Genomic DNA, 24,505 nt, shown 5'->3' on the forward strand with positions numbered 1-24,505 from the left:
GCATGCCCACTTTTAAACCAAGTGCCCTTAAACGAGTTAAATAAAGCTTTACATAAATGACTAAAAGAAATTGAGTGAAATATTTACGGATAGGCATTACAAGTAGTGTTTCTCCTTGAAAAACTCACTGTTCCATATGTTCGAAGGTGGAATGCACAAATATAAGTTCCATTTAACGCATGTAGTTAACGTTATGTTAAACAGTGTAAATTAGAAATTTAATATAATTGGAAAAGAAAATACAAACTGTCCTGAAACGAACTACTATTTAGCATTTTAAAGTTGTCCCGACGATTGTTAACGTATGCCCACCTTACTACGGAATCCGAAAACGACAGTATGTTGGAACGGATTTTCCAATACGTCGTGCAATATTTTTACTTTTGGATATGGAAAAGAAACTGGCTTATAATAAATCAACAACATTATAACATTTTAATATTCATACTCGAATAATAATGTTCCATAATTTCTGACTGAGTATTTCTCAACTGTATGTTAATGCAGATGCAGAATATACCTAAAATATTAATATAAGCCGGATATTATAAAGAGCCATTTACCAAGATACTACTATGTAAACTGAATACGCTTATTGAAACTCGATTAGGAACGACCAAATGCTTGCGATGACTTCAGGAATGTTGTAGAGTGTAGCCGTTTATTTTATTCATAATTGCAAAATAAAATCGAAAAGCAACACGTTATATAACGGAAGAAATGAACAAATTTTTCCCATGGACTTTATTGGTGCGATGAGGCTGAATTGATGCGTTTAATATAATATATCACGCAAATATGGGCGTTTAAAGTGCTAAAGATTGCAATAAGAGATGGCCGGAACGGGTGCCGAATTTGACAACGTCATTTCAGAAGGAAGAATTAATAAATGTGCTACTGTTCATATTCAAAAATGTGTTCAGAATTTCCGCCATATATTTAATTACTCGGTGATTGATAGCGGCAATAAATGAATCCGTTAAAACATTTTAATTAGTAAAATATATATTGATATGAACAAAACGCATTTAAGGAGGGTTTGGTTTTTATCGATAGCCTGTTTAAATGTACAAAAGAAGCAACGACATGTACTTCATACCAGTGTGTATACTGTATGTTTATTTTGACATAAAGATTTTAAGGTTTTAGATTATTTTAGATATGAAAATGCAACTCATTATGAAGCTTATTTAATATATTAAGACATTAAATGTGTCAAAAAACAAACAAAAACAATTTAAATATAGATAACAAAACCACCATCACTATCATCAATACATTTGAATTTTACAGCACATACTTTTCATAGTATAAATATTTTATCAGATGTATAGCGAACACTCGATACTCCAACGAGTTATCTCTTATCAATAGTATCTAAACAACTCATTAAGATAAATGAGTTTGTGCAAATAAACATAAGCATGCTTAAACGCCAATTGAGATATTACTGTGTCAGAATCGTATTTAAGAATAATAACATACTCACTCTTAAACTGAAATCCATGTTATTTATCTCGATAAAGCGTGACAGAAATTATAAAGTTTAAAATAAATTCAGTCGATATATAAGAAGCTTGTCTTTTAAAATAAATGGGTCTGTTAACACAATTGAAAGACATCAGTTATATTCCAATACTCAAACGTATTTTTATTGATTTTTATTCTGTTTTATCCACATTTAATTATGGACACGATACAAACATGACAGACATTTATTCGCCAGTCTATTTTTCAGAAATGGACGAATGTAAACAACTGAATTAACATATTTCAATCAATATTTGCGGAATAAGGATACGCTTAATAGCGATTCAGAATACGAAATAAATCAGGCGCATATAACACATCAGTATTTTGTATTCGAATAGAGAGAACAACTAACATGAAATGTCGATTCAAATTTTGAACCAAATCCTTTCACTGCAACTATTTAATACGGGTTCTTTTTTAACTTTGCCCGTGGGCAAAATTAGAATTACTTCTAGCTTGATCAACTTTTTGTATCTACCTTTCTTAGATGGGAGAAAAATATATATCTCTATCTGATATTTTACAAATTGAAATTTAATTATATTGTTATGATATAACGAGTTTCATTCATAGACAGTTTGCAATTCATGATTGAAAATGGGGTGCGTGAAATGGCTTTAGATTGGTCGGCAATCATTATTTCAAAATATGTTCTGTGGATTATCAAATCAGTGTACAGGTTGATCTTGCTATGCAAAGTGTGTGTGTTTTTACTACCAATACAAGCGCTATGGTTCCATTAATAATTCACTAATTAATACAAATACTACCGAGATATTGCTTGGATCAAGATCACTCCGCCTGATACATTGAATATCCGAAGAAAATAACAAACATGCATGCAATGTGTTCATCTCGTTACACTTGAAAACCCTAGATTACTCAATAATCTTCCGTTGTAATGAAGTGAATCTTATTAAATGCACGTTCGAATATTTAAAACAAATTTAAATACAATTTAGACCTATTACACCACTACGGTTACATAGTTTGTAATACAGCTCGACAATGAATGAGTCAGGCATGCCCTTTAACATTTCATAGATATTGATATGGTGCTGATTATTTAACTGGGCGTGCGATGTGATGTTTCCCGAGAATAGTAATAGTTCGAACAGGAAAACAACCCTTATTTGACAGAAAACTACAATATAAAACCCACTTCTATGCAAAGAAGACTCCATCAAATTACAATAATTTGATATGATCACTTACCGCCCTTGTTATATCGTCCGACGGTTAAATGTACGTGATATTTATCACAATAACAACCAATTTCCTCAACCATGTCATGGTTTGATTATATCAAACTTAGTTAAGACCTCAAACGTATGTTAAATAAACACATATTAAGTATTTCATTATATCAAATTGTTGTATTACGGCATGTAGCAATGCACGTGCACTAATTAATGGTCATAGAGTATTGCGAATATATGTTGGAAGTAGGCATCTAGTTAAACATAATCATGACCCATGCCGTAATTCATTTATCATGATCCAATGCCTTAGTGCCAATAATACTGATTGAAGGCCATACAATACAATTAAAGATTTATGATTCAATGTCATATAGTAATATAATTATAACAACTCACTCTCATTCAGTAATAAGTTGATCCTACTACACAGTAATTAGTTTATAATAATTCACATTAACAAGTTCATCAAGTTACACAGTAAAAAAAATAATCACTATATACAGTAAAAAGATTACCATGATACAAAGAAATAAGTAAATCCTGAAATACAGAAATAAGCAAAAAAAACAGACATAAGCTGATCATGATATACAGAAATAAGTTGACCATGAAATACATAAATAAATATATCATAAAATACAGAAATAAGTTGATCATGATATAGAGAAAAAAGTTGATCATGAAATACATAAATAAATAAATAAATAATGAAATACATAATTAAGTTGATCATGATATAGAGAAAAAAGTTGATCAGGAAATACAGAAATGATTTGATCATGATGCAAAGTAATACGTTTATCATGATTTAAGGCCAGACACTAGATTTTAATTATAATGACTCAATGTCATATGGTATTGCAGTTTTTGGCATTTAAATGGAGTTATTACGACCAAAGGTCATATTTAAATGAATTTCGCGCGACCCGAGGACATACGGTATAAGTGTTGCTTTTTAGTTCAAAGTGATGCAGCTAGAATAGAGTATCATCATTTTAGATCGTACTGTCAATGTAATTGTGATGGTCGAACACTTAAACCTAAACCGTAAACGTAACTATGATCAGTTCATTTAATAGAAAAAAACATGTATATCATTATTGCAAAAATGCATTCGCAGAATACTGAGATCTAGATCTGACTTCAAATTTCGAATGAAAACTTTCTGAATAAAAGTTAGGTTTAATTTGTATATAAAAATGTATGAATGATATACCTTAATGATTTTACCTTAAGTCCAATCACAACAAGAGTAGAAATATGAATCGTACATATTTCGTGTAAGCAAATTAATTGTTGCTTTCTGGGTTTTCAACTATGTATACAATTATGTGTTTACACATTTTTGGTTAGCTTAGGATAAAACCAAATATCAAGCAATTAAAATATTCGAAAATTTGAAGGTACTATTTTCTGGTACGCAATTAAACATATATTGTACAAAAAATCATCTTTATATGCTGACTTTTTTTGGATAACATTTGATAAGGTCAAGACCATACATACAAAAAAATGTAATCGATTATAAAAAATGGACGTTGTATTTTGCTGATTACGTTACGCAGGCAAACTTTATATATGTTCATTGATGAAAAATATCTTTAAAACATTACAAGGGATTAATAACACATGTAAGTAGTCGCCAGCATGACAGTAAATTTGGAATAACATGTTAATCTACCACCTAACCTGTTGTGGTTTATGCGAGTCTACATACATAACACAGTCCTTTTCTAGGAAAAACTCCCAAAAGGAAAACAACCTATTCATTCAATGTATTTGTATTGTTTATGTCTCTTTAGGTTTGGTGTATTATCTTGTTTAACGTAAGTCTTTTTGTATACCACATGGAAAACTCCCAGAAAAGCGTTGTTGAAATGTTATTGTTTCTGGATTAATTGTTACCCACACCTTTTCTGCAATCATAACGACAGTTCTATGAAAGATTTGTTACATGTGCGAAGGTGAAATTCACAAATAAATGTTCAATTTTACGTATAGTATGTACATTATGTATCCCTGAATAAGTATACATTTTAATTTAATACGAGTACCTTTTTGACACTATCTCTTAGATAAAACGTTGAAGGATTGTTTTGACCCTGATAAACCATGAACTTAGATTAAAATAGACGTTCACAACTGTCGCCTACATACATGTATTATCTATATCATTGTTTTAATACTGTGCATGCAAATACAATGCAATACTATAGGTTCTAATCAGTTCAAATTATTGCACGAGTATTGAACAGACTTAATGAAACTTCAACATTTGTTATACTTAAAGAATTAAACACTACTTACATTAACAATAACCTTTCTTTACAAAAAGCAAGTTTAAAAATCATTCAGACAACGGACTGTTACTTTTGAAATATTATTATTCATAAAAATACGTTTCATTAATATAACAAAATATCTTCAATGTTAGGACTGAATCATTCAGTTTCACATCTTTATGAGGTTGTTATAGACGAACAATACAGCAGTTTACAATACAGTTTTGTAGACACATCAACAATAGCGTTCATTCGACAGTTTTACAGTGAACACTACATCACTATTGAAGACACTCCAACAATAGAGTAGACAAATCACCAAATGAGTTGACACGACAGTCCTGCAAAGAACACTTCGGCAAAACAGTAGACATATCACCGATAGAGATGACACGACAGGTCTGCAGTGAACACTCCAATAATGCAGTAGACACATCAACAATTAAAGGGATACGACACGTCGGCAGTGAACAATAAAGCTAAAACAATATCAATAAAGAAGATAAAACAAGTCTACAATAGTTATGCAATAAACTACAGAAACATGCTCAGTAGCAAAATGTTTAAACATAAACCCGGTTTAGTGGCAATGGGCAAACGCCAAAGACAAAGAGCACTAAATCACAAACAAGAAACATAGAACAGCAAAAAACTCTACAAACAGCACAGTGCATTAATACTATATATATATAAATAATTGGTATGTGTATCAGACTTGCTAGGTACCGCCTTGGAACGGTCAGTAAAATGTAAATTTACTGGGGGGTTAAACCAGTTTATGTGCACAAACCTCACTCTTATCCCAACAATCCTTAATAAAGATAAAACGCAAAAGGTAAATCTTATCAAAGTATGCATTAACTTGAGGAAACTTATCAATAAAACAAATAATAATAAAAACAAAACGGTAAACCCCAAGTACTTCTATGATTAGAGATCCCAACTCTATTTGCAGACGGAAGGAAACAATTCAGAACTCTTAATGCAAATACTTTTCAAAGATACGATACAGTCATCGTTACAAACATCACACACAGTCTGCCTTATAAAATAAAAGGTTTAAAACTGTGTGATCATAGAGTTTCATAGTAAAAAGCATAATTGTACTAAAACTGGGAACAAATAAAGAAAAACATAATTAAAATAAATGCGACTTGTATATGCTATTCTCTCCTTCCAAATGATTTGAAAACGTAAAATATTTGAAGAAAATTAAGTCCCAGCCAAAACACCTCGAGTCAGTCAACACGTGTTCGCCAAAAAAGGTTTTAAAGATAACATGAATTAGGAAATTCTTCATAAAATTCATAAAATACATATCTAACATTACATTAGACATATCAACAACACAGTGGACACGACAGGTGTACAGTGAACACTCCAGCAATACAGAAGACACATCACCAACTGAGTGGACACAACAGGTCTACAGTGAACACTCCAACAATACAGTAGATACATTAACAATAGAGGGGACACGACAGGTCTACAGTAAACACTTCAACAATACAGTAGATACATCACCAACGGAGTGGACACGACAAGTCTACAGTGAACACCCCAACAATACAGTGGACTAATCAACAATAGAGTGTATACGACAGGTCTACAGTGAGCACTCCAACAAAACAGTAGACACATTAACAATAGAAGGGACACGACAGGTCTACAGTGAACACTCCAACAATACTGTAGACACATCAACAATAAAGTGGACACGACGATTCTAGATTGAACATTCCACAAATACATTAGACACATCACCAATATAGTTGACACGACAGGTCTACAATTAACACTCCAACAATACAGAACACACATCTACGGTGAACACTCTAACACTACAGTAGACAATCATCAGAAGAGTGGAAAAGACTGGTCTACAGTGAACACTCCAATAATACAGAAGACACATCACCAATATAGTTGACACGACAGGTCTACAATTAACACTCCAACAATACAGTATACACATCTACGGTGAACACTCTAACAATACAGTAGACACATCATCAGAAGAGTGGACAAGACAGGTCTACAGTGAACACTCCAATAATACAGAAGAAACATCACCAATAGAGTGGACACGACAGGTCTACAGTGAACACTCCTAAAATACAGTAGACATATCTCAAATAGAGTGGACACGACAGGTCTACAGTTAACACTCCAACAATACAGTACACACATCTACGGTGAAAAACCTTACAATACAGTAAACTCATCACCAATAGAGTGGACACAGCATGTCTACATTTAGCACTCCATCAATACAGTAGAGACATCAACAATAGAGAGGACACGACAAGACTTCATGGACAATCCAACAATGCACAAGACACATTAGCAATAGAGTTGACACAACATATCTACAGTGAACATTCCAAGAATTCAGTAGACACATCACCATTAGAGTGGACACAACATGTCTCTAGTTAACACTCCGACAATACAGTAGACAAATAAAAAAAATGAGGTCTGCTGTGATTACTCCATCAAAATTGTAGACACATCAACAATAGATTAGACACGACAGGTCTACAGTGAACACTCTAACATTACAGGTTTACAGTGAACAATCCCACAATACAGGAGACACATCAACAAAACAGTGGACACGACAGGATTTCAGCGAACACTTCAACAATACAGAAGACACATCAACCAAAGAGTGGACACGACAGGTTTTAAGCGAACACTGCAACAAAACAGAAGACACATCAACATAATAGGGAACACGACAGGTTTTTAGCGAACACTCCAATAATAGAGTGGACACATCAACAATGGAGTGAACACGACAGTCCTGCAAAGAACACTTCAGCAAAACAGTAGACATATCACCAATAGAGATGACACGACAGGTCTGCAGTGAACATTCCAATAATGCAGTAGACACAACAGCAATTGAAGGGATACAACACGTCGACAGTGAACAATACAGTAAAAACATTATCAATAAAGTAGATACGACAAGTCTATAATACACACTCTAACAATACAGTAGACACATCAACAACAGAGTGGACACGACAGATCTACATTGAACACTCCAACAATACAACAACAACAACTTTAATGCATTCAGGCAATTATGCCTATAGCATACAGTTTACGAGCAAACATCTCGTAAACTGTATGCTATAGGCATAATTGCCTGAATGCATTAAAGTTGTTGTTGTTGTATTGTTGGAGTGTTCAATGTAGATCTGTCGTGTCCACTCTGTTGTGGATAAATGTTTTATTTAAGCATTCTAGGTTTACCTTTAATTGCAAAATAATTCACTACTACTGTCTAACAGTCATTTATCTTTATGTTCACATTTTATTTTTATGCCTTTCGCTTAAATAAAACATTTTGTTATTAACAATTTGATAGAACAAAAATGTTAACAAGGAATTTATCAAAGTCCAAGTGTTTGTTTAACAGAAATTAGATGGAGTAGTATTATCCAGTCGTGAATATCTTGAGCGTACTCGTGTTTTGTATGTACTCAATGACTTGACACACACGTGAAATTTGGTACTTCAACCAACTTTCTATGAATGAAAAGTATTATACATTTGTGAATGACATTCCAACCGTGGATGTATAATGAATTAGTTGCAGCAATGTATGGTAAGTTGCGATAGTTTTTATGATATAATTCATATGTAGACTGTCTGATTGGTGAGATTAAATAATGATGTTATTTATTTTAAGTTCTTAGGTTAATTGCGTGGTATGTATATTTTGCCAAATTGATGGTTGTGTTAATGTTTTTTTTCGCATAATAATTTTGTTAACTTGTGTATATTAGGCCAGTGGCAATAGTATGGTTTAAAGAATTGTTTACGTACATCCCGACATTTTGGGCATACTAAAAGAAAATGGTATTCCGATTCTGCTTGGTATTGACTGCAGTTTGTACACATTCTCTGTGTTCTTGGTATATTGTTATATCTCCCGTTTCAATTTGTAGTGTGTGAGAACTGGTTCTCAATTTGGTTAATGCTATTCGGTATATTTTTACATTTGATTCGGTCAAGATAATTTTCAAGTACAAATTCGTGTTTAAATAGACAGTATGTTTTAAGTTTACTAGAGTTGTTTATTCTTGAGTACCATGACTGTTTATGGATATATGTCATTCTTTGAATAATTATTGTGGTGTTAATTTGAGTTCTTTCTTGGTTCACCCATATGTCAATCACTCCGCATTCTTGAAGAATGCTTTTTATATGAAAGTTGGCTTTATTTATTGATTCATCGTCCACTGTATTTTGAAGCATACTATATGATTTGAATAATTAAGAGTTTGGGTTACTGTTTAATTATTTCGACTAGTATTTAATCAGAATGATTTTCCTTTGTATTTCCATTGGAAGTATCCCAAGTTTTCCATTTAGTGCTTTTATATGTGTTGATTTTTTTACACATAAGTTTTCTGCAGTATTTGTTATGGTTATTAGTTTGGTGTCTTTACAGAAGACACATCACCAATTGAGTGGACACAACAGGTCTACAGTGACACTCCAATAATATAGAAGACACATCAACAATAGAGTGGACACGACAGGTCTACAGTGAACATTCAAAAATATAGTAGATACATCAACAATAGAGTGGACACGACAGGTCTACAGTGAACACTCAAACAGTACAGTAGATACATCACCAATAGAGTGGACACGACAGGTCTACGGTGAACACTCCAACAGTACAGTAGATACATCACCAATAGAGTGGACACGACAGGGCCACATATTGAACACTCCAACAGTACAGTAGATACATCACCAATAGAGTGGACACGACAGGTCTATAGTGAACACTCCAACATTACAGTAGACGCATCAACAATAGAGTGGACACGACAGGTCTACGGTGAACTTTCAAACAATACAGTAGACACATCAACAAAAGAGTGGACACGACAGGTCTACAGTGAACACTCCAAAAATACAGTAGATACATCACCAATGGAGTGGATACGACAGGTCTATGGTGGACACTCCAACAATACAGTAGACACATCAACAATAGAGTGGACACGACAGGTCTACGGTGAACATTCCAACAATACAGTAGACACATCACCAACGGAGTGAATACGACAGGTCTATTGTGAACACTCCAACAATACAGTAGACGCATCACCAACGGAGTGGACACGACAGGTCTACGGTGAACAGTCCAACAATACAGTAGACACATCAACAATAGAGTGGACACGACAGGTCTACAGTGAACACTCCAACAATACAGTAGATACATCACCAACGGAGTGGAAACGACAGGTCTACAGTGAACACTCCAACAATACAGTAGATACATCACCAATAGAGTGGACAGGTCTACGGTGAACATTCCGCCATTACAGTTAACACATCACCAATAGAGTGGACACGTTGACATTAAACCAAAATATTTGATCAGCAGGTCTAAAGTAAACAGTAAAACGCCAAAATTATATAAAGTTAAGTTATTAGTATATAGGTGCCTACCTTTGTAACGTAAACGTGTTTATGTTATTTTATTTTCCTATGATCCTATAAGATTTTCATTGAAAGTTTAATAATGTGTTTGTGTTGGACAACGCTCTTGAACAACAGAATTAAGCAGTCGGATAGCGTTTATAATGACACCTTGTTATTCGTTATGACATGAAGGTCATACAGTATGATTCGAAAGAAATGATATATATATATATTAAATAAAGTATTGGTTTAGATTTTCTTCTTCTTCTTCTTTCTTCTTCTTCTTCTTCTTCTTCTTCTTCTTCTTCTTCTTCTTCTTCTTCTTCTTCTTCTTCTTCTTCTTCTTCTTCTTCTTCTTCTTCTTCTCCTCCTTCAGATGAATACAAAAGACTCTCCACAGGGTATTTAGTAAGTACTTTGTTGAATCCGTATTTATTTAAAAATAGCATTATAAGAATATACAAAGTTTTAGCATACTAGTTGTAAAGTCAATGTAGTTATAATTTATTTCCATTAGGTGTTGAACGCGATTGAATATCGTTGAGTTTGTCTTGTCCGTGGCGTTTTTTTATCCAAACAATTTACTTTAAGTGACATATGTCTAATAGCAGGCAATTGGTCGAATAGGTGATGCCATTGTGCATGATATCGGGGACAGGTGAAGAATGGTAGATGTCCTTAGCTTCATCACACTGGCAGTTTGGGATATTGATAATACTTTTAGAGAACAAATGTTCAAAAATATTACTACAGTGCATCCGCAGCCTTGCATGGGTGAAAATCAATTTTGTTCACCCTCATAGTAGAATTGTGGAAGTGTTTGTTATACCCCCCAAAACAAAGTTTGGGGGGGGGGTATACTGGAATCGGGTTGTCCGTCTGTCCGTCTGTCTGTCTGTCTGTCCGTCTGTCCGTCCGTTTTTTTTTTTGTCCGGGATTCAACTTTGTCGTTATTGAACAAATCTTTTTCAAACTTTCAGAAATTAATGGCCATGATGTAAACTTGCGCCTCTGTGAAATTGGTACGGGTCACATGACCCTGACCAGAGTTATCTTCCCTTGATGTGTTAAAGTAGGCAAAATAAGCCCTGTCCGGGATTCATCTTTGTTATTATTCAACAAATCTTTATCAAACTTTCAGAAATTAATGGCCATGTTGTAAACTTTCGCCTCTGTGAATTTGGTACAGGTCACATGACCCTGACTGGAGTTATTTCCCCTTGATGTGTTAAAGTAGGCAAAATAAGCCCTGTCCGGGATTCATCTTTGTTATTATTCAACAAATCTTTATCAAACTTTCAGAAATTAATGGCCATGTTGTAAACTTTCGCCTCTGTGAATTTGGTACAGGTCACATGACCCTGACTGGAGTTATCTCCCCTTGTAGGCAAAATAAGCTTTGTCCGGCCTAACTCCAGGGCAAACAACCTAGACATGGATGGGTGGGGGGTATTCGTTAGCCTATGGCTTACAGTTCTAGTTTATTCTGGTTAAGGTTGAACTTGAAGGAGGGCAATGATGGAGAGGAACGAACTGTTTACGGAAGTGCATTCCACGACGATATTGTTGTTGGTAGAAATGAAGTCCTTAGCAATTGAATTTAACAATATATATTACAAAGGTTAACATAATTCCGAAGATTGTTGGAGGTTTTATCGCCAACTTGAGACGGAATAAATGAAGTGAGATGAATCAACTTGTAAAAAAGTGTGAGATTATGTATGTTTTCTCCATCTCTCCTTCAGAGGTTCAAGAATACATATCAATCTTTATTATAAACGTAATAATGTTGACTTTAAAATAATGAATTACCCTTCTTCAGATGGGGAAGTTCCTAGTTCACCGTCATATGGTGTTTTTATTGCACAGCTGTTAAGATTCGCTATAATATGTACATATGTCAAAGATTTTAGCTCTCGCAGTTAACTTATAATGGAAAAAATAAATAAAAAGGGATTCAGATATCATAAATTAAGCAAAAACCTTCTCAAAATGTGTTAAAGGTCATTATAATAGTATATCAAAGTACAATAGTAGTCTTAATTCGCTGATTGCTAATCGTATTGCTCACCCCGACATTTATGGTGATTTCTCAAAGAAAATTCGTAAAATTAAAATGTTTCCAGCAGGTTGTGGGGCAGATAGACTCAATAATCTGCATGGATTGTATTTAAAACGCGATTATAACGGCAATACTTGGAAGAGTACTTGCCTTCTAGTTTGTGTAGATAAATTCCTCAAACAAAATAAAAGGTTGAATATAACTCAACTTTCCATCCTTTGAATTTATGATTTTTTTTTGCAAATTAAGGTATCTTTAAAACCGTCTTTGGCTGTCTAGGAATGTTCCGGCATGTGTTGTCTCTTACTTCAAATATTTTACATAACATTTTGAAGGGAACTATAGCTAAGAACATGTCGTTTTTATTTTTGATAATGTTTTCTTTGTTTTTTCCAGTTTTAATACAATGAGGTATTTATGACGAAACTTTATGATCACACAGTTTTAAACCTTTTATTTTCAAGGGCAGACTATGTGTGATGCTCATAGCTTCAGACAATTACTGCATCGTATCTTTGAAAAGTGTTTGCATTATGTACTTTGAATTGTATTTCCCCCGTCTGCAGAAAGAGTTGTGATCCCTTATCATTGAAGTACTCTGGGTTTACCTATTAGTTTATTATTATTTGTTTTATTATTAAGTTGCCTCAAGTTAGTGAATTCTTTGATAAGATTTACCTTTAACGTTTTTAATTTAATCGGGATTGTTGGGATAAGAGTGAGGATTGTGCACGTAACTGGTGTAAACCCGCAGTAAATTTACAATTTACTGACCGTTCCAAGGCAAGTACCTAACAATCCTTGATAAACATGCCTAGTTTGTTTTTATATAGTATATGTGCACTGCGTTAATGTGCAGTTTTGTGCTGTTGTTCCATGTTTTTTGTTTGTGAATTTTGTTTTGTTTTTATGTTCTCTGTCTTTGTCGTTTACCCTGTGCCATTAAACGTGGTTTATGTTTAATCTTATAACTTCTAAGAATATTTCTGTATTTTGTTCACATAAATACTGTTTCAATCTAAATATTTGAAATGGAAACTAGTCGTGCTGCCTCATGCTCAACTTTCTCGAGGTCTTCTTCGTCAGCTTGTGTATGCTTTTCCCAAACAACAGCATAAGTACTTCATGATGTTTAATAGGTTCAAAATTTAATGTCATCCATTTTCATCAGACCTATATTGATATTTATTTAATGATAAATGTATATCGCAAGATAATTTAGACCACTGATCCCCATTGCAACTTTTATCATGTCATTAACCTGTTCTGTATGTACACTTGAATCACGGGTTGATGTATAATCAATTATTTATTAGATTTCGGTGGGAGCGCGGATGATAAAATTAAACTCAGAAACTTTGAAATTAACACTATTTGAAAGGTTACGATGGTTTTTTAACCCATGCTGATACAAACTCACTAAGATCAACGATACCTCACAACGAAATTTAAATTTCCGTAGCTAACCTTCATGTTGTAAGCGAAATCAAATGATATAAATAAGTCACAGAGCACTGTACTTGAGTATTGACCTTAATTTAGAGCAAGTAGACTATTTGTAGATATAGACTGAGTGACAGTTAAATACTGAAAACAAATAACGGAACTGTTTAAAAATATATAACTAAATTATATTTCAAACAATCGACTTGTCTCCTTACTGCTAATCAACGTTAGGAAAAACTGAACTGTCGTTGAAATCTGAATTTGTAAGTTATCTGTAGATATGCAGTATCGTTGTTGCTGTATCTGCGTTTTGTTTTGAGTTTCTTGTATTTCGATTCGTACCATTTTGTAATCTCAAGGCAGCTGTAATCTTAGTCGTCCTTTCGGGTGTTTATTATATCCCAGAATACTATTATTATAAGTCAACTTCGAAAATTAACAGATTGATCTTGAATCGAATATATTTGAGCTGATTTGTGTTAAATGGGATTATCTAGCACGATTGAGTGGAAATTGAGCCTAAAAATAACGGCCCTGGTCTGTCTAAGGGAACATAATCATAACCATCATTAAATGGACAAAATGATATCTAACATATTTTGTATTTGGGTTAATTAATTATCAGAAGATTTTATTATTAAAATATGTTCAGCTGATAACAGTTATGTCGATCTAATTATATGTGGCGGGTCTGCTTTGATATAGACCTAGATTGGATAGCCTAATATTTGTTTACGAATTATAAAAATGAAATAATTTACGTTTTTCGAAAGATCTTGGCATATATTTGATTCAGTTAATGAACGACGAAAAATGTAAGTTGTACTTGTTTTATAGTTTCTTTGTCTTTTTCAAGGAAAATAATGTAGGAAAAATAATCTATTAAAATAGTTTTGGTTTGTCGGTAGAGTGTTTAAATGAGTTGTTTTAGGCTATTTTCAATACAAATGTAAATTTGTTGTGATTGAAACGCGGTCAATTGGGCTTTAAGCACCACACGTACCGTGTTATGATTGGTACTTAATCATACATATTACATTATATTAAAAGACACCTTTACATTAAATATTCGATGTAGAAATGCTCCAGATTATCAATTGTTTTAATTCTCAAGTTATGTTAACAAATCTAATATACTCTTGCGGCAGTGCCTTTAATTCGCATTTAAATAATCAAAGGCTTCACTGTGGTCTTGAAGTTAGAGGCCAGGTTGCAAGTCCATGGGTCGCGAGTTAAACGGGATAAACGTGTAAGCGTACTAAACCAAACTAGCTCTTCACAGCGTTACACACTGTATGTGCATTATTGCTAACAAACTCGCACAACTAATACTCAAACTAGATCCGACGTCAATGAATTGGTTACTCGAAAGAGTCATTACAATATATGAACATATGTTGATATGCCCTTAAAGATGCACTCTTACTCTCACATAAGGTTTACCACAATTAACACTATTGTTTTATTATTCCAAAAAGGATGAATAAATATCGAAAACAATGGTTCTTATAAAGGATACATATTTTAATTTGAAATAAATATGCATAAAACAGATATTTCAACGTTATGAGACGATAGTATATCACTGTAAATATTTTAGCATTCACCATTCATTTAATATTTATGAGTTTTCAGCTATTAAATACACGGTAACAATCTTGTTATTCAGTAATTAATATTTTCCATAAATGCATAATTAAGTAAGTAGTTAAAGGTTTATCAGTCAAAATATTTGTTTGGTATACATGTGTATGTATTGATATCGAATAAGAGTGTCTTTAATGTTTATTAAATGTGTAACCATGACTTAAATCATCCGTTGTAATAAAGTTTCTGAAAATGGTATTATCGTTTAGAAACTGCAAGAAAATCGAAACTGCATTACTCTTTTGGGACCAGAGTGGAACTGTATGGTAAAGCTTACATATTAAACTATTTCATTCAGTGCACAATGTTATATCAGTATAGGGTAAAATCATTAACGAAACTGATCCATTTGTTATAAAAATAAATATTATAGTACCGAGATCGAATGATAAACATTAATGACCTCGAATAGCATATATACCAAGTCATTCTTTCATAGTTTATAAAAGTCCTATTACTTTAAAATATTGCATACAAAAGTGCACTTCGTAAAATTGCTAATATATCTAATATATCGTTTATCATTAAAGTTAAGATTACTTTTAACATTTGTGACTTTTCTTATTCTTATTCTTTATCATTGCATGCTTATTTAAAAAAGACCTACATGGTTGCAATATACTGTTGTTAAAACGCCCATTAGTCTGTAAACAAACCCTTAATCAGAAATTATATTAGCACATTATAAATTCCGAAGCTGAGCATTGATGAATAATGACATGTTTTGACAGCTTAATTCTCATAAGATTTTAACAAGTTTAGAGTTTATCATTATATAAAACAAATATAATTAGTAAGTAAGGGGAATGTGGTTAGTTTAAATATTATTATTATTTATTTTTTTATAACAAAACAAATTCATTTATTTGAATAAGGATACAATATAATCGATATAGTTATGATATATCAAATGAAAAACTATATAGTACATGGTCAGATTCGTTTAAAGTGATTAACTAAGATTTTAACAAAAATTGCTGTTTTCCTTAAGGTATCCGGGTTCATACAATTTAAAACTTCACTAAAGTGTAAGACACTAGGTCTTGAGTAAAAACGAATACTTATGTATTGTTTTCTGGTAGGATTAAAAAATGGACATGTAAGTAAATAGTGCAGTTCGTCACCGATATCGTTTAGATTACAAAACGTACACTTTCTATTGTCATGTGGTACAGCATTCTGTCTCCATCTACCGACTTCGATAGGGATTTTATGATTACTAGTGCGGAAATGCAAGAATGTAAAACGTAGAGATTTGGGTAAAATATTAAGGTACTCCTCAAATTTAATATCAGACTTAAACAGAGAATACATTTTACCCTTAGACGAAAGATTAAATTGTTTAAAACAGTTTTGCTGAAATTGGTCTACAAGGTTAGATTTCACAAGTTTACTGATATATTTTACAGGTACTCTTATTTGGTTATGCCAAACGTATGAATAACCCGTTGAATCAAGTATTGACTTGATGTAACTGGTCCAGGCTGAATTATTACTATGTAAAATGCCTGTATATATCAAAACACTTATTTTCGAGTCATGGGATGAAACGAGTTTACTCCAGTAACTAATCATTCTGGTTTTAACTATGGTGTTAAGGGGGTATCTACCCAGTTCCGAGTAGAGCATGTACCGTTGAGTACTTTTTCTAGTATATGTAATCCGTCGCAAAAAATTACAGTGAAGTTGCTCCAACAGATCAAGGTTTTCAAAACCCCAGACTTCACAACCGTACGTTAGAATCGGGACAATGGTAGAATCAAAAAGCTTCAGTTGTATGTCCAAAGGCAAGTCTAGGTTATTAATTCTAAGAAATAGAGCATACATTGTTTTGTTAGCCTGGCTTATTAAATATTTACGGCAGTATAAAAAGCTACCGGTGGACGAGAAATATACACCTAGGTATTTGTATTCCTTGACTATCTCTAGCGCTTGGTTAGCAATGCTAAAAATAAATTTCTTCAGATTTCTGGCACCAAAGACAATTATTTTAGTCTTTGAGAGGTTAATATTTAGTTTCCATTGAAAACAGTAATCTTGGAAACAGTTAAGACTTTTTTGAAAATCACGTTCATTGTCTGCAAAATACATATATTTTGATATCATGTTTATAGGTGTGATTTGACGAGAAGCAATATGCTAAAACTACATAGTGTTTTTGTCCAATTTCAGTTTTTGTCCAATTTCAGTTAAAGGATGCATACTCAAATAGTTTTATCAACGATCTAACTTAAGTAAATATTTTGATATAATATTAGTAGTTAGCAAGCAACGACCTTGGTGATAACACAAATGTTTGGGGTCACTTGTAGACTGTAGCGTTTTTTGCATCTGGCTAGTTGAAATAGCAAGCGTGTCTTTACATTGGTAACCTCAACAAAATGTAGATGCTCAGAGACATTGGACTAAAGAACGCTAAACGGGAGACATAAAACGTGAATGTATCTAAAACAGAAGAAACATATGCTATCATTATCAACAAGAGATGAGATTTCCGATCTAGAAGAGTCGGATAAACACGAGTTCACTCGGTGTTGAAACCAAATAATGTGTACACAACTTCAAACTCGTCTCGAAATGTATCATTATTTCACAATTACATATAGAATCTTCAGCAGAATCAATATGAACTTAAAAACAATGATGAATACGGTATCAATTGAAAGCTTAATTTATGAACGGAACACAAGTATACAAATACGTTTTAATCAAAGCACAGGCAAACGATTGAATCTAGCCGGATCAGCAGATCCAACTTTTATTAGATACGTTGCAGTAAGCCAGCCATTTGACAAAGCTGGCCTAAGTTAAATCAAAGTTTAAAAATTGTCTTCACATAGTATAATTGATAATGCATCACCTATCGAAAGTTTTTTCGAAATGCTAAATCAAAATAATTCGGAACCCTTGCGACAGTCTCGTATGAATGAAGCGCCATCAGCTGATATAAGTAATTGCAGTAATACCGTCTTAAGGATGACCTATATGCCCTACCATTCGTGAACTCCTACACCCACTTCAGCTGAGCGTAAGCCAGAGTTAAATATTCATCAATGCGTTGCGACAGCTATTGTAAATATTAACTTTCAGTTTGAAACTCTGTCTTCGTTTAATATATGCGTCAGCTGTAGAAAATCATTTGATATGTAACATAAGTTTAATATTTTCAGTGATAGTGACAGTTATAACAAACATTTTTTTTACGTGATAAACCTTGTACTACTTACTAAAAATGTGTTTATGGAAAATATTAATTACTACTAATAAAATTGTAACCGTGTACTTAATAGCCGAAAACGCACAAATATCAAATGATTGTTAAGTTCTAAAAGATTTAAAGTCATCAACTATCGTATTATAAGATAGGAATACCGTTCATAAGAAATGTTTTTTTAGATTATATGTAATCATTATTTTCGGAAAATTAAACCAATTGTATTAACTGTGGTACATCCTATCTGTAAGTTTAACAATGTTCTGTTTTGATTTGCAGAAACCAGCTTCTTCCAAGTTGGTTCGGTTTTGAAAACAAGTTGCTTCAAGACAGGTATCAAATGTTACTGTTATTATGTTTTGATGTGTTATTGTTTTACTGTTAAATTGTTGTTGCTGCTGTTTTTTGCTGGTGTTGATGTTGCCGTTGATGTCTTAAATTTGCATCAGCTCAAACATTATACGGGTAGCGTAAATCGATGATATTGCTCTTTCAATATTGAAAATAATGAGCTTGTAAAGCATTTAACATGCACATTCCCTCATTATAAGCAAATAATTAGATTAATGTCATATCAATATCGTTATCAATACGAAATATAGAAGGCTTACTGATTTCAGGTCATTTGTGACTAAAATGGCCAGCGGTGAAGGCCATCCTTGGTATGTATATTTGCGTGCATTTAACACTGATTTAACATATCACAGGCTATATTCATAGTGTGTAAAAACCACCCCAATTAAATCAAAGTTCACATTGAATGTCTAGCATACATAATCAGTTCATGCATGAATTCGGATTAATCTTAAAGATGAATGTGTCTTATTTTTTACCAGCAATCGAAAACCTTGATAGTGTATTGTTGTTTTAATTAACAATTAACATCTGTTGTCATTTTTCTTTGAAAGGATAATCGTTCAACAGAAATAGTTTTGATAACAGTCGTATTAAAACGAGGAACAGTTGAAGGAACTAGTGATAGGTAACTAAGTAAAACATTAAAATGTTCCTCAATGATCAATATAAAACTGTCCGCCATACGTCTCTAAACATGCCAATATAAGCTGAGTAATATTACTCATAACCCGAAGAAAATGTCCATTATCCTAATAACGCCACCAGGCCTTAGAAACAATATCCAGTGTTACATCATTGACAGTGATATTATATATGTATTGTTATGACGGTTTTCGAGACAAATAATGTATTGCTTTTAAATGACCTTTACCATAACCACTTTCACAGATTTGCATTTGCCAGTCCATGAACTGCATTTGGACATTATTTTAAAATAAAATGCAAATACTGCAATGTAATTTGGATCATGTTATGCTGTTGTAATGTACTTTTTAGCAGCTTTTTTTAATATTGTAGTTAAATGATATTAATACGATCAAGTCAAACCCAAAGGCTTCTATTTATAGTCAATCATCATGAAAACGATATTATGAAGACAATGTATTAACGTAAACCCTAAGCACTGAATGATATATATAATAAAATAAAAATAGGATCTTTATGTATATAACCAGTTACCATTTTCAGTCCACACATCCAACATCATATAATGTTAATTTAATATGTTTTGATTTTAATTTGCCGATATTTGATTTAAATGTGATGATTTTTGCTACAAATTATAACTGTGAATATATCTAAACTTATTTGTTGTAAGTGAACTTCCCTATGTTACATATTTACAACAATAATGAAGGAAGTATAATTATGCAATATTCTAATAATAATAATAATAATGTTGCTATTATCCAGTGTATACAAAAAGCAATGTCGAAAGTGTTGACTATAATAAATGCATTATTTGTTAGGTTAAAATTTCACATGACAATGAATCCATGTCATGCGGTCTTAAATGACTTTTAATAGTAACAGGATTTTTTACAGCCATTATTTATTATTTGCCGCTTTAGAAACTATAAAACATGTCAGGTCTTGTTGCATGAATGATAAAAATAAATATCAGATAAGGACTATTTCGGTATGGTCAATATTAATTGCGGAACATGCGATTACGAAGTGAAATATCAAAGTGTTCTAGAACTGTAAAATTATCAGGTAATTACAATCGCTGTACATATGATTTTTCCCGAAGCAGTGAATGCTAGACATTTCAATGATTATAGTGTTAAGATAATTGTCCGAAAGCTTTACCATGATGGTTTGTCTTTCTTGCTTTTAAAGCTTTAGTTCTTTCTGTTCAGGCTTATAAACGTTTACACTATGTTGTTTTTATTGAATCGAGTTTGCGAAGCAGTAAAGGTTCGTGAGAGAGGAAAGAAAATGATAAAACGCAACTAAAAAACTCAATTAAGCTTTGTTTCAATAAATTGGTGAAGGACTAACCATGTGTTGTCCACGCAATTCATTCAACGTTCACTTAAATTGATTTTTATATATGAGAAAGACATTCCAATCGTTTCGTTGACTGTTCTGTGCACATTTGCAATTAATTTATTGAAATTTCAACTTTTTTCTTTCAAAAATAAATCTTTTATCGAAAATATGTCTTGCATTGTACATATTCTTACAATTTGGTACTTATAGATTATAATTAATCTATACTTAACTTGAAATTATGACGTCTTCATGTTTGACGTTGTATTCGTTTAAAGTGGCACTCTTAATCAAAATCCAGACATACACATGTATAAAAAACATTAATATTGACTACTTACAAAAAAAATGCATTTTTGGAGAATAATAATAACTGATTACAAGATTGTAGCCGTGTATTTAATAGCAGAAAACGCAAAAATATTACATGATTGGTGAATGCTAAAAGATTAACTGTGGTCTACTATTGTCTCATGAGGTAGAAATACCGTGTTTTATGCATATTTCTTTCAAATTGATCATGTCCTTTTATCCATCATAAAAAAATATTATTGTTTTATACCATCATTCATCCTTTTTGAAAAAATGAAAACAATATTAATAAATGTGGTAATCCTATTTGTGACTAATATGCATCTTTTAAAAAATAATACCTACCAATTGTTTCTTGCTCGAAATGGCATGAATCAAACCAGATCGCCAATTGAACTACTTAGAGCCACATTTGATCAGTGTATGTGTATAAATGAATATTTTTAAGATGTCACATTGTTCTGTTCTTCCCACCTCAGACCAATATTTCCACCTTTGAACTGAATTTGATATATTACAAAGTTGTATTCACCTGTAAAGTGCGTAGAAACTTGGGCCGCGCGTATTGTTGTTTTTTACTTACTTGAATTGGTATACATAACAGCCAGGTTATCAATCTCATTTGACGCAGTGTCAACATTGACATGACCAACACCGACATGATCGATTAATAACCGTGTCTCCTCATACCATTATATTGCCGGCCGTTTAGTGGACTGGTGATAAATTATGATTCTCCTACACATTAATAAGGGAAACGATCAAAATATACCTTACCATGTTTTTATTTTGTACTCAATATTACCATATCTTCGCATTCATTATCATGTTACTTCATCAACTTTTCTACTACATAATCTTTAAAATGTCGAACTCTACATGTTTTTACATATTCAAACTAGTATGTATGAATTAAAAAGAAAGTTACCTATTTTACAATCCTTGAAATTGAACAAACAACAACAATCTGTTTGTTTTAAGCATATGGTATTTACAGCAGTACTGTAGCAGAGGATTGACAGGTGTAAAGGTGTTTTTTATCTGGTGCAAAAAACATGTTTAGTCCTGGCCACGACTATCTTACTCGTTCGTTTTCGCCACGATTTACTATCACTAACGCAAGATTTATTATTTTCTGCATCGAGTCTATCAAATACTTTATTGCTGTAAACAATAAGATCAAGGTAAGAGTTCGTACACATTTCAATGAATAAAGAGTGAATGAATGAAGAAAAGACTGATTGATTGAGTGAGTGAGTGAGTGAGTGAGTGATTGTGTGATTGAGTGAGTGAGTGAGTGATTGAGTGAGTGAGTGAGTGAGTGAGTGAGTGAGTGAGTGAGTGAGTGAGTGAGTGAGTGAGTGAGTGAGTGAGTGAGTGAGTGAGTGAGTGAGTGAGGGAGTGAGCGAGCGAGCGAGCGAGCGAGCAAGTGAGTGATCGAGTGCGTAAGTGAGTGCGTGCGTGTGTGCGTGCGTGCGTGCGTGTGTGCGTACCTTCATTTAGTAAGTCCCGTACGATATATTGAAAATATGCACCGAATATAAACCAGTTTGTGCCATGCAACATATTCAAATTGCTGAATTGCGCTTATATAATGTTATGACGGCATGATTAGGTTGTATGCATGTCTGAAAAATGCAAATGCTATTAAACATGGACGAGCGCCTAACGTGGTATTGGAGTTATATGTGAACATATTTTATGATAATCTATGTAGAGCGTTGGAGAACCCCTTCTTCCGTACATGTGCCATTTAATTTCTTGAAAAAAGGGAATACCAGTTGTTTGATTTCGATGCAAGTTGATCATGTGATTACACATAGCACCAAGAAGGTCAAGAAGCAGTTATTGCCTGTGAACATAAACACATAACATCAATTGATCAATCCCATTTTGCAACTGATGTTGTTTAATTTTATCTTTACAGGTTCACTGATGAGGCTGATGAGGCTACCTATGTTGAGGCTCTCAACAAGTAAGTATTTTTCATTATATCAAAATCTTAGAATACACGTTTATCATAATGTATAAAGTACACTGTATTAATTTAATTGACTTGAATCGACTATAATTTAAAACCTACACAATTATGTTGTTATTAAAGATTTGCTAACATTTTGACTTTTGAAATGCAATCTCGATATTTCGTACTCTAGTTGTCATTTATTATCTGTGTGCTTTGAACTACACTAATTCAATAATAAACATAAACATTCATTTTTGTTAGGGATGATAACTGTATTCTCACGGATACAGCCTCAAAAATATGTTAAATTTGTACATTACTATATTTGCATTAAATATTTCATCCGATAAATGTAATTCATGCCTTAACTATGTTAATATAATAAAAATGTTATCATTGCATCTCCCGGAAGCTTCCTTCACCGCGCAATACAATTTTGACAAGTATTCAGTCGGTCGATCGGTCAGTCGGTCGATCGGGTTGTCGGCCAATATACCTTTAAAGTTGTATAAAAAGTTATCGTTTCACCTTTTGCACTTACCGTTTTTATGTTCTTACTACTCCCCCCTTCCCTGACAAAACCAAACTATCTTTTTCATATGTTGGTGTTTCATTTATGTTTGCTGGCGCGTGACTGTTAACGAGCATCTAGTTTCCTAGAAAAACCTATGTTTGAGAAAACCTTTGTTTTATCAATAACGCAGTGTTTACGTCCATTCAAGAGGATGCAAAATATATTACAAAATCGGTCTGAAACGGTCCTTTTACAAAATGTGTATTTTGTTAAGCATAACACGGAAGTGGAAAGTAATTACATGAACATTTATATTTAATAAAATGAATATATTTCGGCGACTAATTCAAGCATCTACTGATAAGGTGCTAATCCGGATTACTGACGTTACAAATTAAAAATATAAAAGTATCCGATGTAAACACTTCATTGTCTTTTTATCGAGCACTTAGTAGTTATGTTAAAAGTCATGTCTTGTAACCCAATATAGTTTTGATATCAGTTCAAACAGTGTT

The 24,505-nt window shown here is 32.8% G+C and overlaps 1 protein-coding gene across 1 annotated transcript in view; it reads left to right on the forward strand.

The window, feature by feature from the left end:
* Positions 1–24,505, forward strand: part of LOC128221393 (uncharacterized) — an 83,887-nt gene that overhangs the window by 17,082 nt on the left and 42,300 nt on the right. The window contains exons 3-7 of the mRNA XM_052930006.1: positions 6,353–6,528; positions 7,582–7,701; positions 9,719–10,064; positions 10,146–10,359; positions 23,438–23,485. Of these exons, the coding sequence (XP_052785966.1) occupies positions 6,353–6,528; positions 7,582–7,701; positions 9,719–10,064; positions 10,146–10,359; positions 23,438–23,485 (904 nt within the window). The remainder of the gene's footprint in view (positions 1–6,352; positions 6,529–7,581; positions 7,702–9,718; positions 10,065–10,145; positions 10,360–23,437; positions 23,486–24,505) is intronic.

The sequence above is a fragment of the Mya arenaria genome, chromosome 16 (genome assembly GCF_026914265.1).
Source record: "Mya arenaria isolate MELC-2E11 chromosome 16, ASM2691426v1".
Lineage (NCBI taxonomy): Eukaryota > Metazoa > Mollusca > Bivalvia > Myida > Myidae > Mya > Mya arenaria.